Consider the following 17,064-nt stretch of genomic DNA (forward strand, 5'->3'; position numbering starts at 1 on the left):
GCAGCTGAAAATAAAACAACACTCACGTGGGGAAAGAGGATCCCAAAAAAAATGGTTTACTGACACAGAATCAGTCAGAGGAAACTGATGTCCATGGAATATGTTTGGAAGAAGGATACGTAGGCCTTGGGAGAAGTGTAGGCTGATGATGCCAACGTGTGACCACCACCAGGAGAACCATGGGGCGATCAAGTAGCAATGGAGACTCCCCCTAGTAAACTGACAGCACCTTCAGGGAAGGGGCAGTGACGTTTGGAGGGTGAATGGAACAAACGGTAAGAGGTGCAGTTAAGACGCACCATCGTCGGGTTAATCCTGTATTTTACAGGTTCAACTCGGGACTCATTGTAGAATGGTGGATCACGTCTTCACCTTCGCTCACTGGTGCCAGCGTTGTCAATGGGAGCAGGGAAACTCTGCACCTGGAACTACATCTTACCTTGACATTGTGCGTGTGCAGGCCTCCTGGGTGCTGGGTCATGTACTGTGCGAGGTCAGTTTGCTAGGGGGAGGAAGACACTGGAATGAGCTGTAAGCAATGCTGAGTAGCAGTGTGATACTAATGTGTATTGCAAATATACTTCCCCTTTCTTGGTCCAGCTGCCTGTTGTTATTGTCAATCTTACCCTCTCTGAGGGCAAGTTTCTCTTCATTTCAGCAGCCCCTCCTCCCTCTCTCCTTTAAACATTCAAACATATGGGCAGCTCTCTCAAGCCCGTTCTGCCATGCCTTAATATCACAGCTGATCAAATCGGGACTCAGTCCACTTGCCTGTCTACACTGTAAAACATTAACTCCCTTGTTAGTCACAAATTTATCTACCTCTGCCTTAAAAAAAAATTGAATAACACCCCCACCACCTCCACTGCTGTCTGGGCGACAGAGCTCCATAAACTAATCTCTTCATTTGTCATAATAAGGAGACTTGTTATTTTGAAACTGTGTCCCTTAGTTCTAGTCTCCCCTCATAAGGGGGAAAAGTTCCTTTCAACATCCATTCTGCCAAGTACCCTCGGGATCTTATATGTTGCCTAAGATTACCTGGTATTCTTCTAAACTCAAAAGCGCACAGGCCCAACCGGCCAATTCTTCCCCTCTTCATCCATAATGCAGAAACAGGCCATTCGGCCCAACCGCTCCAGGTCTGTCGGCCTGAGAGGGGCTGGGTTTCTTATGGATCCCATTAACATGCTTTGGTGCCCAACTCCCTCCCGCTGCCCATTCTGATAAGAGATGCCTCAGCGCATTCAAACACATGTTGGTGCTGATATGAGCCCACCCTTGCCCCACCACTCTGAACGCATCCTCTCACCCACAAAGACATTGCCCCCATGTGTCAGCTCAAAAACCCTAGGGCTGATACCCCGACCCTCGCTGGACTCTCCGTCCCACCGTCCCCTCCATCCCACCAGCCCCCTATCTCCACTGGACTCTTGCTCCCCGCTGAATTGATTTCGGGATCCTTAATGTCTCGGCGTACCGTCAACTACTTCTGGGATATCGGCAGCTCTCATGACCACAAGCACCAAAAAAGAAATCCTCTCTCCCTGCTTTGCCCTGTCCTGTACGTCTTCACTTCTCCCCAGGAAAGAGATCCTCAGTCGCATTTGTCTGTTTGCAAAACACGTCCAAGGGAAATCTGATCCGCACCTTGATCGCGGGCCATCTCCTCCCTGCCCTCCCAGGCCCCCACTCCCAGGCACAGCCCTGTGGATCATGGCATCTGTGCCTCGTCCTCTCACGAACCTTTCGCTCCCCGTCTATTGTGAGCTTTCCACGTTATTGTGTCTGGACACAAACTGTCATTCTGTGGTGGTTCTGTTACTGTACCACAGGCTACCACACAGTGTCTACTGGGGCTGAAGCAAAGATCAGCCATGATCCAACCAAACAGCCTCCAGGGGTGAATCGCCCTTTGATGGTGCCATGTTCCCACCACCTCCTGCCTCAGTGGAAATCAAATCTCACGGCTCCGAAATCCTCTGCGTTCCCCAGAACCCTGGCCTCCTGTACAACCCTGAGTCTATTTCTCCCCTGCTCCATCGGCGGCCGTGTCCCGAGGGCCTGGGTTCTGGAATTTTCTTTTATCTCCCTCTCCTCCTTTTGAGACACTTCTTAAAACGCAGGACGCCGGGGCCAGCTTTTGGACACCCGTCCTGACAATTTCCTTATGTGGCTGGATGTCAACGTTTTGTCTCACGACACCCCTGTGAAATACCATGTGTAGTTTTACTGTATCAGAACTTGCGATACCAGTTCTTAACTCAGGGCATCAAGCTCCAAATCCTGTCCACAGGCTCTGTATAAATTTTTTAAGTCTTGTTCACTAATGACTACATTACACAGTTCACTCTTTCCAGTCTCTGTGCAAGAAAGATGGCTTTCCCCTTTCTCTTTGTTTGTTGATTCGCCACACAGCAGCTCTGTTTGATTTTACACACACGCACACTTCACCCTGTCCCTTCTGGCTGCTGTAAACTCACCACATACTCAAAGACAAAGGTCAGAGTCTCCTGCGTGTGGATGATGTCATGCAGAAGCACAATATTGCAGTGTTTTAAACCCTTCAGTAGCGAGGCTGCAGACAGAAGGGGAAAAGCATTCAGAGTTGAGGCTTTTTTTTCTTCCCAGGAATAGAGAAAAGGTCATGCAGAACAGCAAGTCCACCCTGTTTCCCTGCATTCACTCACACTGATCCACCCGCCGCACTGATTAACTATGTGAGAGCACTCCATCTTTGTACCATCCCCACTACTGTAGTGAATAACATTTCCTCACTCTGGGCCTGCCATGATTTATGATAATCATTTCAGACCTTCACTCCAACTCATTCCCCATTGCAATGATGCATAGCATATACAATACTCTGTAACTGGGTACCCAACCTCAGTAGGGGGAATTACAGTATATATAACATATCCTCAATCCATACCATCTCTCGCTGCAATGAATTATGGTATTTCTAACATATCTTCACTCTGTACCTACCCTCACTGCAGTGAAGTACAGTAAATGTACTCACGCTTATTCTAACTCTATTGTGAATTACGGTATACATAACACAGCCCCATTGTATAATTATTCACTGAAATAAATTATGACATACAAAACACATCCTCAACCTCTACCATTACTCACTGGAGTGAATTATACACACCTTCAGTCTGTCCCTAACTCCTCTGCTACAAATTACAGTATATATGACACACCCTCATTCTGTATCCACACACCACAATGATTTATATTGAATATATATTGCGTACCCTCACTCTGAGCAACCCCTCATTGCAAAGACACACAGTATATGTAACACACCCTGCCATCTCTCCCCGGTGTAAATTACAGTACCTTTAACACACCATCAAACTGTATTACCCCTCACTAGAGTGCATTACGGCACATATAACACACCCTCACTCTGTACCACCCCTCACTCCTGTGAACTACGGTACAGATAATGCACTCTTACTCTGCATAATCCCACACTGGAATTAATTACAGTATATGTAACTCACCCTCATCACTGTTCCCACCCTGACCACTTTGAATTACGGTACATATAACATTCACATCGTATAATCACTTACTGCAGATAATTATGGTAAGTGTAACTCACTCTCAGTCTGTACCCACTGCTTTGAATTACACACCTATTCTGTACCATGCTTGACTGGAGTGCATTATGCTATATATTACACACCCTCACTGTATACCTACCCTCACGGATTGCGGTGAAAGGGACACCTTCTTCTTCTTGCATTTTAATCACCTTCAAGGCAACGAGGTTGCCATTTATCCTGCGCAGAGTGAGAGGACGGTTAACATCTGTTTCGTTTTTGTTTTAAGTGCATCTTCAAACACTGATTCCTTCTCTTGGAGGGATGTGGGGAGTTGGAGGAAGGTTTGGAAGGCTGGGGAACGCAGCCTGTACTGGACCGCGGTAGGTGGAATGGATACAAGGAGGATGATTTAAAACATCACAACTAACCTGCTGATCCCCTTGTACACAGTGGAGTAGGATCCTTCCCCTAGTTTCTCCAGGTTTAGATAGGAGGCTGCGGTCCCAAATCGTAGGCCGCTTCTCTGAAATAAATAAGAACTAATATTACAGTTTTCTTTCGACGAAAGGCTTACATTTTGCCAGCACCTTTCATGGCCTCAGGACCAATCTATCACCAATAAAGTATTTCCTGAAGTGCAGTTACTGTTGTAAAGTCGTAAACGCACACCTGCCAATCGGCGCACAGCAGGCCCCCGCTAACAGCGAAATAATCTGCTCTAATGATGTAGGTCGAGGGATGAATGTTGGCCAAGACATCAGGGACAATGCTTCAGCTATTCCGAGAAGGCAGACGGAGCCGGGGGTTCACCATTTAACAGGCTGTCTGAAAGATGACGCCTCCAACAGCGCTGCGCTCCATTGGTGCTGCAGTCTTGACTTTTGTGCTCAATTCTCCGGAGCAGGACTTGAACCCAGAACTATCCTGACTCAGAGACGAGAGTGGTACCCACTGAGCCACAGCTGACACTGTTCAACCCACAGACAGGTCCAGGGAGGGCTACGGATTTCGGATCGGGTGGGGGAAACACTGTAACAATAAGAGTTATCTTAAGGACTAGCGGATCTGGGGAGGAGGCGACCTATTGTACAGGATAGTGGCTGTTGTATGGAGATTAGTGTTGATGCAGCGTACCCATTGGTGGCCCTGGGTGTAGTTCTTGCACCCTATCGGAATGCTGTGGCTGCGGTTCCTGTGCCTGCTGGGTTTTTGGGCCTGCAGTGTGTGGTAGAGACGGGGCTCGCAGACAAACGGACTTCTCGGCGACTCAGCAACCTCAGTCAGCTGCAAAAAGAGAAAACAGCGTTCGTATCGAGACAGTGCTGGGGACACATGCCGAGTTAACCGCACATCGCTGTGACAAACGTCGGCCTCAAGACAGCCCATAGGCCTCCTCCCCGGTCAATGGCACGTGATCACCAGCGACCACCCTCGCCCTTCCTGCCCCCTTGCAGCTCGGCTCAGTGGGCAGCACACTCTCTGGGAAAGAAGGTCGTGGATTCAAGGCCCATTCCAGAGACTTCAGTGCATCATCCAGGTAGACACAGGTCAAGACTAGCTAAGCTCCCATAATATCAGGGGGGGGTGGGTGGTGGTTATAATTAAGGTTCTTCCAGCTCCTACAGTAAGGGACAGGGTTACCCCAGCTCAAACTGGGAGGGGCTTGCTGGTGGGGTATAGACCCAGCACCTGATGTGGGTGGGGCCTGTTGTTAGGGGATGTGGTTACCCCAGCTCCTCACATGGGAGGGGCTTGCTGGTGGGGGATAACCCCAGCACCTGATGGGTGGGTGGGGCCTGTTGTTAGGGGATGTGGTTACCGCAGCTCCTCACATGGGAGGGGCTTGTTGGGGGGGTAACCCCAGTGCCTAATGTGGGTGGGGCCTGTTGTTAGGTGGTGTGGTTACCCCAGCTCCTCACATGGGCGGAGCCTGTTGTTAAGGAAGGGATTACCCCCCAGTTCCGATTCAGTGAGTAGGTCCATTGCCAGCTCATGATTCCATGTTGGCCGGGCTGAAAACAGCGATAATGAACCACACAATTATTAAGCCATTAAGAAACAGTACCCCTGCTGGGACCTTTCCCTTTACCACGCATAACATCCTGCTGTCCAGGTGCAGTTTGAGAACAGCAGTCCCCAGTCTGCCAGGACGTCCTGATGCACGCACTGTGGGCATTCAACAACTGTTGCACACAGGGTTAATAACACAAAATATACACAGCCGAAAGTCCACCAAACCCACAGATCTATTTATAACACAGGGCGAAAACCCAAGCAAGGCATTAGATGATAGTGGTTCAATCTGAAGATTTCAAATGCAGACCAATAATTGGGGCCATTTTGAACACTGCGCTTAATTCTCAGTCTCCCAGCGACTGCAGCTCCTATTTGCTGCTCCCTCCCTGTCATCAGACATTTCCTGCCTTGAACGGTTGGAGTTCCCATCACAATGCTACCCAAGGATGGGCTTTGTCATGCACAGTTCTCGTGCGGAGAGACCAAGGAGTGTTTTATGTAAGATTGCACAGAACGTGCAGCTCAGAAAGAGACCACTCGGCACAATCCGTCCATAGCAGGGCTTATCATAGAATCCCTACAGTGTGGAAACAGGCCCTTCGGCCCAACAAGTCCACACTGACCCTTGAAGCATCCCACTCAGACCTATCCCCCTATAACCTACCTAAGCTACACATCCTTGAACACTACAGGCAATTTATTACGGTCGATCCACCTAACCTGCACATCTTTAGACTGTGGGAGGAAACCGGGAGTACCCAGAGGAAATCCACTTGAGCCTATTTTCCAACCTTCCTCATCCCACTCAATCAGTACAACTCTCCACTCGCTTCTGCTGCGAAAGGGTTTCCCCTTAAAAGCGTTAATACCAATGTCTCATTGTCAGTGTTTCTCTTTACCCGTGTTTGGTGATAGCTAACAGGCTGCAGTTACCTCAAAGGAAGCATCCCCTCCATTTCCCAGACTGCGCTCAGAGCCTGAGCTGCAACAGCAGATTCTTCTCCAGGCTTTTCTTTTGGACATTATCTTCCTCACTGTACAGAACCCATAGAGCTAGACACTAAACCCATCACTGCACGGTCACAGGGCTACAGTCCCATGACTTGTTACAACAAGGCTCGCTCTCTCTCTCTCTCTCTCTCGTCAGGAGACAAAAATATGACAAAACAGACCAAGCATCAAGCCCATCATTTACCAGGCCAGCTGGCTGGTCAGGATGAATGAATAAAATGGCGATGTCCGACAAGATCTCAGGAGATATTCTGCGTAACCGAAATCCTGACGAGATAATAGATAATTGGCCACGTGTGGGGACGGTGGTGGGGGTGGGGGTGCATTTCAAGGTGAGAAAGAGAGATGGACAAAACGGATGGAGTCAGGAAAAGAACTGGGATTGTCGCGTGAGTTCGGAACTTTGCTTAGAAATAGCTGGAAGGTTGGAACAGGAACCCAGCAGAGCGGAGTTAAAGCTGGGGAGGGGAGCGGTGAAGAGGTAGAGATCAGAGGGAGGGGCTATTCCCAAGGAGGGAGAGCTGGAACTAAAAGGTGCCGGGGGTGGGGTGCTATTGCCCAGGCAACTGACCATTCTTCAGCAAGGGAAGAGCTAGAGACCCAAGGAATACAGTAGGTTGTTGGAGCTAAACCCAGAGTGTAATGGGGCTTTTCCCCCTAGGTGGGGGAGGGGCTGCAATAAAGAAAAGGCCAGGACCAGAGACCTGATGGAGAGGAGCGGAGAGCGCAGAGAGGAACAATAGCCCAAAGAGGGTGGAGTGTGTCAGGTCCTAGGGGAGTTAGAGACCATTGGGGTGGAGTCAGGGCACAGGGGTGGTGTCAGAATCTGGGAAGAAGAAGCTAGGGAAGAGTGGGGTGGTTCTGAGGACAGGGTGGAGCTAGGGAAGAGGAGGTGGAGCTAGGGATGTGCAGGCTGGGTGGATTAGCCATGGTTAGTGCAGAGTTACAGGGATAGGGTGGCAGAGTGGGTCTGGGTGGGATGCTCTTCAGGGGATCAGGGCGGACTTGATGGGCCAAATGGTCTCCATGTGCATTGTCGGGATTCTATGACTGTGACAAAGAGGATGTGGGGCTAGAGAAGAGAGATGGAGCTAAGGGAAGGAGCCAATGGAAGGGGTGGAGCCAGAACTGAGGGGGTGGAGCTAAACCCCACTGGAGCCAGGCCCCCCCAAGAGTTGGGTTTCAGTCAATTTGTGGATGGGAGTGACAGGATACAGGGGAAGGCCTGTACTATCCTCTCCATTCTCCCTCACCTGCCCATCCCATTCATGACTCTCAAACCCTCAGTCTTCTCCCAAGACAAACAACATAGGTCAGCCCTCAATAAAGCAAGAACCAATTTAAAAACTCAGCGGCAGTGAGGGGGCTCAACCTCACTGTCTGTGAGCAGCAGAAACCTTTTACCTCTTTGTATCCAGGGTGTCGTTGGGTCAGACCTGTTAAGAATAAATAGCAAAGTGAATGTTCTGAAGAACTTGGTGAATATAGTCAATTGTAAGAGAACAAGGAAAAGCAGAAACAGAAATAAGAATAGCAAATATTTGAATTTCACTGCACATCCCTCAATAGCTGGCCAATAATTACAGCAACAAACTCATAATTATACAGCTCCTGTAAAATAACAAAACAATCCACTTCACTACAACACAATGAAACAAAAGTGCGACAATTTGCCTTGTAAGGTCAGGTGGTCAAAATCTTTTGTATAAAGGCAGGTTTATGGGATTTATTTAAAAAAAAGACAGGTCGAGAGTTGAAGAGGTTTGGGAAGGAATTCCCAAACATAGCGCACGTGAAGCTGGTTGAAACCACAGTTAGTGATGATGAAGTGATACATACCCAGGATGTGCAAGAGACCAGAAGAGTTGTAGGATTGCAGAGATAGAGAGGAGTGAGGCCATTTAAAAACAAGGGTGTGAATATTTAAATCAAAGAGGCGCTTAACCAGGAGCCGATGTTGAGCTGGTGAGGAGAGAGCTGGTAGGGGAATGGGACTTAGTGCAAGTCAGGCCACAGGAAGCAGGGCTTGGGATGACCTCAACGGTATAACGTGGGGGACCATCCAGCAGTGCACTGGAGTAGTCGCGTTTAGAGGTGACAAGAGCACAGGAGCAGGAATAATCCACTCAGCTTCTTCAACCTGTTCCACCGTTCTAGATCATGATCAATCCACCACAATCAATGCCATTTTCCCACACTGCCCCCGTATCTCGCTATCTTCAAATATAGAAATTTATTGAGCTCTGTCCTGAACATATTCAACAGCTGAGCCTCCACAGCCCTCTACGGTAGAGAAATCCACAGATTAACTACCCTCTAAGTGAAGAAGTGCCTGCTCATCACAATCCCAAATGGTCTGCCTCTTATTGTGAGATTGTGTGTCCTGATTGATCCTTCCTGCATTTACAATGTTGAGCCCCCTAAGAATTTTGCAAGTTCCTATGAGACGGCCTCTTGGCTCTTCGAAACTCCAGGGAATACAAATCTGGCCTGCTCAATCTGACTCCAGATGTCAACTCCAAGGCCCCAGGGATCAGTCTGATGAACGCTCACTGCACTTCCTCTATGGCAGGTATATCAGTAATGGTCAGAGTACAGGAGATCTCAGTGGAGGGAGATGAAGTCTGAATGAGAGTGCCCTTGGAAATTTGGTTCAAAGTGGGAATTCAACTGGTAGACCCTTTTCAAGTTCAGTTTGAAGGTCAAATGTAGACAGTAGCCTTTAAAGTAACTTAAAGCAGCCTAATTAAAGGAAGTAATTCCTGTCTGAATCTGGCTGTTAGAATTCAAGCACCTGAATTTCCTCTAACTAAATGAGGCATTATCACTGAAGCTAAAAGGTGTCTCTGAGCAGTTCCATATAGGAAAGGAACCTCTTTGTATCCAGGGTGTCGTTGGGTCAGACCTGTTAAGAATAAATAGCAAAGTGAATGTTCTGAAGAACTTGGTGAATAAGGGGCACAGTCAGGGCGCAGGAGTGAGATGAAAGCTGGGTAAGTGACTAACCTGTTGGAAATTTGGTTCACTTTGGGAATTCGCTACAAAATGGGGCAGTGGTGCTTTAGCTAAGGCTTTACTGCAAGGAGCGAACTCTTCAGATCAAGAGGTAAGTGGGAGAGGATAAAGTTGTGGGCTGAGAGGCCGACCTACAGTGAGACCAGCAGCAGAGAGATGTCCCAATCCACAGCACCAGGTGAGAACAAGGGAAGGAGCTAATAGCAGAGTAGGATCGGTGAGTAAAAGTAAGGTCTTCAGTTTGTGTTTAGGCCCCTAGTGGTTTTCTTCTTCTCATCTCTCTTTCCTTCTCAGAGCCACCTAAGTGTCAAATTGATGCTGGTGATTTTTCTTATTTTATAAAAACAAAAAATATTAAAGTGTAAAATGTAGCAAATCTAAAATAATTAATTCATGAATTAAATGAGACACAATGGTGAAGGTAGGATGGGTGATGCGTTGCGGCTATAGCACGTGGATGCAGCTGGACACCAATGTGTCCTGGAGCGAGCACATCTGAACCCAAGCATTTGCAGATCGAGCAGCTTCAGATCCGAAGTGGGGAGGTCTATTCGGAGCTGCAGACGTTGCGCCGGATCAGGGAAGCGGGAAGTTACCTGGACACTTTGATCTTGAGGGCAGTCAGACAGCCCTCAGGCTAGGTCATTCAAAGCTGCTCTGCAATTCAGGTCAAGAGGATAAGGCAGGTATGAGGACAGGGATTGGGGTTGCAACTGAGGAGCCTTGACCCCTGCAGTTGTCCAACATTTACGAGGCAAGCTGTATGGATGAGAGTAGAGACTGCAGAGAGTTGAGTAAACTGGCCACAGTAGCTTGGTACAGGGTGCCATTCAGTGGGAGGAAGAACGTGGTGGGGGCAGGGGACAGAATAATTTTAGGGGATAGACACTGATCCCTGCAGCCGTGAGCAGGAGTCTCGAAGGGTGTGATGCCTGCTCAGTGCCAGGTTAAGGGCATCTTCTCCAGCCCTGCAGAAGAAGTTGGACTGGGAGGGGAGGGGAGGGACCTAGTTATTGTCAACCATGTTGGTACCAGCGACATTGATAGGACTGGAAAGGAGGTTCTGCTGAAAGGTTTTGAACAGCTAGGAGCTAAATTAGAAGGCAGAACCTTTTTAGTGATATTCTCTGGATTACTGTCTGAACCACAGGCAGACTGGGTGAAGGTAAATAAAGTCGAGAAGTGAACATGGGTGGTTTAAAGATTGGTGTGTGTGGAGTGGGTTTCAGTTCATGGGGCACTGGCACCTGTACTGGGGTAGAAGGGAGCTGTTCTGCTGGAATGGACCTCACTTAAACTGTGCTGGCACCAGTGTCCTGTCTAGTCTGAGGCTATAGAGGGGGAAGGGTTTGGGAGAGGGGAAATGTAGGCCTACAAAACAAAAGCATATTGCAACATTAGAGGGCAGCTATTTGGATAGCAACACCCAGAGTGGAACAGGCTGTATAAAAAAACATAGAAAAAGTCCCAGAGGATTACGAAACTGCCAATGTAACACCTTTTATTCACAGGGTCATCGAGTTGTACAGCATGAAAACAGACACTTCAGTCTAACTTGTCAATGTTGACCAGATATCCTAAATTAATCTAGTCCCATTTGCCAACAATTGACCCATATCCCTCTAAACCCTTCCTATTCACATACCCATCCAGATGCCTTTTAAATGTTGTAATTGTACCAGCCTCCACCACTTCCTCTGGCAGCTCATTCCATAAATGCACCACCCTATGCCCTTCAGGTCCCTTTTAAATCTTTCCCTTCTCACCTTAAACCTATGTCCTCTAGTTTTGGACTCTTCTACCCTAGGAAAAAGACCTTGGCTATTCATCCTATCTATGCCCCCTCATGATTTTATATACTGCTATAAGGTCACCCATCAGGGTCCGATACTCCAGGGAAAATAGACCCAGCCTATTCAGCCTCTCCCTATAGCTCAAACCCTCCAACCCTGGCAACATCCTTGTAAATCTTTTCTGAACCCTTTCAAATTTCATGACATCCTTCCTAAAGCAGGGAGACCACAATAGAATGCAGTATTCCAAAAATGGTCTAACCAATGTCCTGTACAACTGCAACATGACCTCCCAACTCCTATAGTCAATGCACTGACCAATAAAAGCAACCGTATCAAATGCCACCTTCACTATCCTGCCTACCTGCGACTTGACTTTCAATGAACTATGAACTTGCACTCCAAAGTCTCTTTGTTCAGCAACACTGCCCAGGACTTTACCATTAAGTGTATAAGTCCTGCTCTGATATGCCTTTCCAAAATGCAGCACCTCACATTTATCTAAATTAAACACTATCTGCCAGTCCTCAGCCCATTGGCCCATCTGATCAAGATCTCATTGTACTCTGAAGTAACCTTCTTCACTATCCACTACAACACCAATTTTGATGTCATCTGCAAACTCACTAACCATACCGCCTATGTTCACATCTAAATCACATATATAAATGACAAAAAGCAGTGGACCCAGCACTGATCCTTGTGACACACAGCTGCCACAGGCCTCCAGTCTGAAAAGTAACTCCCCACCACCACCCTCTGTCATCTTCCTTCAAGCCAGTTCTGTATCCAAATGGCTAGTTCTCCCTGTATACTATGTGATCTAACCTTGCTAACTAGTCTACCATGAGGAACATTATCGAATGCCTCACTGAAGTCTATATAGATCACGCCCATCACTCTGCCTTCACCAATCCTCTTCGTTACTTCTTCAAAAATTTCAATTATGTTAATAGGAAGGAGAAGAGACAAGAAATAGGTAACTATAGGAACAGGAGTGGGCTATTCATCTCCTTGACCATGTTCTACCATTCACTAAGATCATGCCTGATCTGTGGCCTAACTCCATATACCTTCCTTCAGCTCATATCCCTTAATATTTTTGTTTAACAAGGATTTATCTATCTCAGATTTAAAATTAACAACTAATCACACATCTACTGCTGTTTGCAGAAGAGAGTTCCAAACCTCTCCTACTCTTTGTGGGTGGAAGTGCATCCTAACGTCTCTACTGAATTGTCAAACCCTAATTCTCAGACTCTGTCCCCTAGTTCTAGAATCCCCAACCAGTGGAAATTGTTTATCTTTATCTACCTTGTGTTTTTCCTGTTAATAACTTGAAGACTTCGATCAGATTGTCTTTAACCTCCTATAAACCAGTTATTGGGAAAATATTACAGCTTGTTATAAAACAAGTAATAACAGGGGATTTAGAAAGACACAACATGATTGAGCAGAGTCAGCATGACTTCATGAAGGGAAAATCATACCTGTCAAATTTATTAGAATTCTTTGAGGAGGTGACAAGCAGGATCAATAAAGGAGAAATAGTGGATGTGATGTATTTGCATTTTCAGGTGTTTAAGGTACAACATGTGAGACTATTTATTAACAGCCCACTGTGTTGGAGATAGTACATTAGCATTGGACCAGGGGACATGGTCTCAGAGTAAGGGGTCACCCATTTAAGACAGATTAGGAGGAATTTCTTCTCTTGTCATAGTGAATCTGTGGAATTTTTCACTGCAGAGGGCTGTCACAGTTGAGCAAGACAAATTTTTGTTCTGTAAGGGTGTCAAGGATTATTGGGGTAAAGGGAATTCACAATTACCAGATCAGCTATGATTTCATTAAATGATGGAGCAGGCTCAATGGGTCGAATGGTCTCTGCGTCTCATGGTCTGCTCTTCAGGGAGGTACAGTCTGAACCCTTCACTCTTCCTGACTCTGGATGTTGAACTTCCCTAAGCCTTTTCCCCCTTTCTCCAGCAGTGATCAGCAGTCTCCATCTTGGTGTGATATCTGTAAATGCTTTAAGTGGGGTAGGAGCTGATGGTATGTGAGAACAGAAAAGCTTCTGCATTACACTCCAACTCCTGCCTAATATTGAAAGGGATACCCACAGCCCCTACCTTTAATTCAGCTCTCTTGGTCTTTAATCAAGCTACATTGATGTCTTCTCATTCCCGTCACAAGACCCAATGAGCAACCCCTTTAAAAGTGTGAAGTAAGAACACATTTATCCTGTGAGAAGGAGTACTTGCCATGGCAACCCTTATAGTTTCCATGGCAATCTTCTTCTTCATCCTGCTGCAGGTCATTTTCAATCCCAGGTCCCCCTTCAAACTCTGAGAAAGTGACCATATTTTGCTTGTGATGGGTCACATGGCCCAGGACATGGAAAGACCAGCGTCTATAAGCGAAACCCTGACCGAGGTACAATGGCCCGCAAAGGCTCAGCAAGTTGGAAGGCAGATTCACTACAAGGCTTCTCCAACATCACTCAAAGATAGGATTTTCTTGCTTCTCCTGGCCCTTCATTCCCCCACCCCAAGGGGATCCAGGTAGCCGCCCTGCGAAGCACCAGATGCTTAGAGGATGTTTGCCATCATGTGGGGGCTCTAGAACTGTGGGCACAGTTTAAGGGTTTCCCATTTCAAAGGGAGATGAGGAAGAATCTCTTCTCAGAGGATCCTTAGTCCTTGGAATTCTCTTCAATTGAGAGCAGTGGAAGCTCTGGGTCATTGAGTTTATTCAAGGCTGAGATAGACAGCCTTTTGATCGATATGGGAATCAGGGGTTGTCGGTGTTAGCAGGAATTTAAGGCCAGTCAAATAAGCCATGATCTTATCAAATGATGGAGAAGGCTTGATGGGCTGAATGGCCTAATCCTGCATTTCATTTAGTTTCTACAGCCTCAAGGGCTCAAAATCCCCCTTTGAATAGGCCCACACGGACCCCACAAGGATCAATTCATTCACAGTTGGGGCCTGCGGCCTAGCAGATTATGGCACAGTGGAGGATGACAGGACTTGGTTCCGCAACTCAGGGAGGACATATTGGCTTTGAAGGGAGTAGAGTTGGATCAGAATGATCCTGGGGCTAAAATAGTAAAAATAATGAGGAGAAGTCGAATAAAACTAGTGCTGAAATGAAAAAGATGAAAGGGGTGATCGAATTTAGGTGTAAAATGGGGCAGGCGGAGACAAGCCGTTTCCTCTGGAGATGGGAGTCCAGAACAAGAGGGGCAGAGGCTTCAAATTAGAACCAGGCCATTCACAGGCGATATCAGGAAGCACTTCCCCACACAATGGGGACTAGAAATCTGGAACTCACTCCCCGCAAAAACCCAAGGCTGCAATTTTTAAAATGTCAAAACTTCAGTGGTTAGCCGTGCTGCCTTACAGCGCCAGGGACCCGGGTTCAATTCCAGCCTCGGGCAACTGTCTGTGTGGAGTTTGCACATTCTCCCCGTGTCTGTGTGGGTTTCCTCCGGGTGCTCCGGTTTCCTCCCACAGTCCAACGTTGTGCAGGCTAGGTGGATTGGCCATGGGAAATTGCCACATATTGTTCAGGGATGTGTAGATTAGGGGGATGGGTCTAGGTGGGATGCTCTGAGTGTCAGTGTGGACTTGCTGGGTCGAAGGGCCTGTTTCCACACTGTAGGGATCCTATGATTCTATGATTCAGGTAATGGCAGTTGGAGATGTGGAACCATGGCAGGTGACTCATTGCAGGGTGATCATCGCAGCCAGGGATTCTATTTACAGCTCCTCGTCCCCAGTTGCCCCGAGAAGGTGCTGGTGAGTCAGCGCCTTCAGGAACTAATGGCAGTGGGTTTGATCTGATCGAGCGGCTTCCTGGATCATTTCAGATGCAGTTAAGTATCAGCCATTTTGCTGTGGGTCTGGAGTCAGATACACAGCAACACAGACACACCAGCACAGAGACACAGCCCTGCACGCACACACAGATATGCATCCAAAACACACACATATACACACACACGCACATCCATCCATGCATCCATACACAGTGACAGATACATACAGAAACACACCTAAACAGAGACACATATGCAAACACGGACACATATCCACATGCATAGAAACACACCCACACACACAGAAACACATCCATGCCTGCACCCAGACAGAGAAATTGATACATATCCACACAATGATACACTTCCAAATATACACACACACTTACACAGAAACACATATGCACATCCACACACAGATATACATCCATTTACACATCAACACACACAGATATACATACATATATTGAAACACACAGATTCATACCCACACATGCAGATACACATCCACATAGAAACACATCTACGCATGCAGATACACACACCTGCATACTAAAAATACGTAGAAACACACAGATACACATAGCAACACAGACACACATTCACATACATACACAGACAAGATTATACCGATAAAAATATGCATATATAAACACACACAAAACATCCCACACCAAGGCACTGCAGATTGGGATCTGCTCAAGATCATGCAGTAATCTCTGCACTGGGTTTCGGGGTTGCAAGTGCCTTGATCTTTTCTGCAACGATCCCCGGGTCTGGAGGAAAAGCCGCAGCCGTTTCCTCCTCCCTCACGGAGAGTAGGACATGAACCCTCTGTCCTTGACCTGGAAGGGGTTAACAGTGATCGGCAGCCTATCCAAAGCCGGGAGAGACTGTGCCTGGCGAAGATGCGGTCTCTGAGTGTGTGTACATAATTGAGATGAGAATGCGGGGCAGACAGACATCGAGCAGGAATAACCATGGGCTCAGTGAGGGCTCACCTAACCGGCTCAGAGTCTCCGCTGCAGCCTGCCTGAGGGTCTTCATTCCGGAGACACTGCTTCGATGAAGGAGGCACTGAGTCTAAACCAGCAGAACATCCCGGCGCTCCAGCAGCCCACAGATGGCAGCTCCACTCTGTCTCACCGGATCCATGCAAACACTCAGGCTGCCGGCCCACACTGTCTGTGTGTTCGTAATAACTAGTCCAGGCACATGACTGAATCCAGCTGTCCTTTCAAAAAAAAAGCCAGCACAACAAGCACACTCTCTTCCCAGCGGGCACATTAAAAACAGCACACTGACTAACTAATCCCAGGCACGGTTTTTATTTGCTTAATTATTCTCAGTACTCACACCATAAACTATACACTGGAAAGTAAACCGGACCCAGCAGATTACCCCCAACGTACACAGAGCCCACTTTCTCACAAGGACGCATATCATGTGGTCCAGATAACGCTCCACAGCTCCCCGAGCAGCCCCATATAAACTGAACCAGGCAGGACCAGTGCGGGCAGTTGTTAATAAACCATCCAGCGTCTGAATTAACTGGTGGAAGAGCCAGAGGGGAGATTTCACTTCCTGCTGATTTGGCTTGGAATGCACTGACAAAAGGTTGGAGATGCAACCCGAAGGGCTAGTTCTATCTGTTTCCTGTTAGATCGGGTTGATCGGACTGAACATTATGCAAGCTTATGAAGGCTTGTCTTGAAGCACAGGTTCAAAATAACTCCCATCAGAGCTTTGAGCAAAATGTAACCAATACTAATTAGATCTGCAGTCATGCCTACAAGTTATCTTTGTTCAGAAATAATTGTTAGCACTGTCTATGGAACTCTTAAAC

General features: G+C 47.3%; 1 protein-coding gene across 1 annotated transcript; it reads right to left on the reverse strand.

Moving 5' to 3' along the window:
* Positions 1–322: 322 nt before the first annotated feature.
* On the reverse strand, positions 323–16,410 carry LOC109916066 (cyclin-dependent kinase 15-like). The gene is made up of 7 exons (XM_048598700.1): positions 16,220–16,410; positions 7,992–8,023; positions 4,695–4,844; positions 3,989–4,083; positions 3,718–3,797; positions 2,484–2,578; positions 323–502 (listed from the first exon to the last, which is right to left on the reverse strand). Exons 1-7 carry the CDS (start codon positions 16,263–16,265, stop codon positions 323–325), a joined length of 678 nt encoding a protein of 225 aa, XP_048454657.1. The 5' UTR covers positions 16,266–16,410.
* Between the last annotated feature and the right edge of the window lie 654 nt (positions 16,411–17,064).

The sequence above is a fragment of the Rhincodon typus genome, chromosome 7 (genome assembly GCF_021869965.1).
Source record: "Rhincodon typus isolate 14 chromosome 7, sRhiTyp1.1, whole genome shotgun sequence".
In the NCBI taxonomy this organism is placed as follows: domain Eukaryota; kingdom Metazoa; phylum Chordata; class Chondrichthyes; order Orectolobiformes; family Rhincodontidae; genus Rhincodon; species Rhincodon typus.

Bases quoted from the DNA above. Each gene is read 5' to 3' on its own strand.
- LOC109916066 (XM_048598700.1), bottom strand. From the start codon at position 16,265: ATGAAGACCCTCAGGCAGGCTGCAGCGGAGACTCTGAGCCGGTTAG. The intron at 4,084-4,694 runs GTACGCTGCATC...TATTTATTTCAG, and splicing joins ACACCCAGGGCCACCAATGG to AGAAGCGGCCTACGATTTGG. The intron at 2,579-3,717 runs GTAGGTATACAG...TTCTGTCTGCAG, and splicing joins TTTCACCGCAATCCGTGAGG to CCTCGCTACTGAAGGGTTTA.